Below are 1,877 nucleotides of genomic sequence, written 5' to 3'. Positions count from 1 at the left end.
TTTCTAATCCTTTCCTCTTGGGTCCCTCCATCACTAACCGTATCAACGAAGATTAACGAACTGATCATATAAGTGTTCAAACTTATTTATTTAGTTAACCAAGTTGTTCAAGCCTGTTCATTTAATTGATTTTGTGTATATCGAACGAACATAAATATATTCTTATCAAATCTAATATTAAACTTGTCCATGAATATTTAATTTATTTAAAAGTCTATAATGAGAGTTTACGATGATTTAGAAGCTTTTTTTTCTCAATAATTGATTGCGGTGGCTATAAACTCACCTAGGTTACCTAAGATATGAAACTTAAACAAGCATTACCTTAAACAAGTGAAAGAGAAAAAATAGAACAACAATTTCTTATATTCAAAATTAAATGTTTATATATGAGTTTATATAATCCTACAATAATTAAAATCAATTCCTAATATTAGAAAATATATATATATATAAAAAAATGAAAGCTTTAAGTTTACAATATTGGATCCGCATTCAATGCAATACTGGGTGCAAACCAAACTAGTACTGGCCGCCGCCGCCGCCGTCGTCGCTTTCGATATGATAATGCCGGCAAACTCAATGAGGTGAACCTTTCGTCCTCCATGCTGTAAATCCAGTTCTCACTAATGCCAATACTATACAAGTCAATAGAGATATAAATGGAGTTCGACTTCAAATCCGGCAACGAAGACGTATCAATGCAAAGAGAAGAAGCCGCGCTCAAGAACAGAGTATACTCCCCCAAATTATTCATTGTGCTGATAACGCATTTCTCTGTATCGATCTTCCAAACCTCCAATTCGTAAATATTTTTTTTTGATTTTTTCGTCATGATCCGTGTGAGCAGTAGATCATCATCCGAAGACGTGCAGAGAAAATACCAGACGATATCAAAATACGAAATGATGTCCGACAGAGCTACCACCGGCGTCGATGTCAGAGTCGAATCCGGCGTGATGAGATCATACGCCACTACCATCACTTCGTCGTGTTCATCATCTCCTACCACCACATAGAGCTTGCTCTTGTGACGACCGTGAAAGGCTATGTCATCATAGTAATAATCACCTCCAGCTATCATCTTCCACTTCTCATCCTCTGCATTAACAAAGAACAAAAACTCTTTCTGCGTAGAAGGGCAGAAGAACACAAAGGCGACGAAGTAATCTCCGCCTTTGGAGGGATCTGAGGACAACACCGCCTTGACGGCCTCCAAATTCTGGTCGTCCACGGTGGGGAAATTAGGAAGGTTGATATGCGCGCGGGTGATAGGGTTCAGGAGCTGCACGCTAACATCGCTGACGGTTATGAGCCAACCATGGGAAGATCGACGACATCCTTGAGGATGCGAGAAGGGCTCGGGATATCATACACGCGGCCCTCAGCTAAGCTGAAGAAGTTGTAGTTGTTTCGATTGTTAGATTTTCCATCTATGAGGAATTGCTCTTCCGGCACAAGCCATGGGATTTGAGGAAGTTGATCACCGGGGCTGCGGCGGACCTTATCAACCACGGCAGACCAATGTGAGCATACGGCGGCGGAGCAAAAGAGGTCGTGGATCGAGAGCTTGGATAAGATTAAGTATAAGAGATCTGTAGGAATCTCCGACCAAGAAGTAGACATCTAGGAAGAAGAAGAGATGGCGACGGCGGTGGCAACAAGAGAATTGAATTGGATAATCCCCCTCTTCCTTGCTTAGTGTCCCTTTTTTACATTCACGTGTGAATAAATCAAAATCGATATCTATCTTATTAATTCGTTACAAATTATTAGTATAATAAGGAAATATTCTATTTATATAAATTATTTTTAAAATAGTATAAAATAAATTCCTGTTTGAATTTATATTTGATATGAACTGTTTCTAATTACGT

At 39.1% G+C, this 1,877-nt stretch overlaps 1 protein-coding gene across 1 annotated transcript; it reads right to left on the bottom strand.

The window, feature by feature from the left end:
• Nucleotides 1-475: 475 nt before the first annotated feature.
• LOC121990760 lies at nt 476-1,626 on the bottom strand. Its single transcript, XM_042544835.1, has 2 exons — nt 1,339-1,626; nt 476-1,285 (listed from the first exon to the last, which is right to left on the bottom strand). The coding sequence occupies exons 1-2, from the start codon at nt 1,624-1,626 to the stop codon at nt 476-478; spliced, it is 1,098 nt and encodes a 365-aa protein (XP_042400769.1).
• Between the last annotated feature and the right edge of the window lie 251 nt (nt 1,627-1,877).

This window comes from Zingiber officinale, chromosome 6B (assembly GCF_018446385.1).
Source record: "Zingiber officinale cultivar Zhangliang chromosome 6B, Zo_v1.1, whole genome shotgun sequence".
NCBI lineage: Eukaryota > Viridiplantae > Streptophyta > Magnoliopsida > Zingiberales > Zingiberaceae > Zingiber > Zingiber officinale.
This window is presented reverse-complemented; position numbering and strand designations above follow the sequence as displayed.

Excerpts from the sequence above, each read along its gene's own strand:
- LOC121990760 (XM_042544835.1), bottom strand. The coding sequence starts at position 1,626 with ATGTCTACTTCTTGGTCGGAGATTCCTACAGATCTCTTATACTTAATC. Across the intron at positions 1,286-1,338 it reads CTTCTCGCATCCTCAAGGAT|CTCCTGAACCCTATCACCCG; the intron begins GTCGTCGATCTT and ends GTTAGCGTGCAG.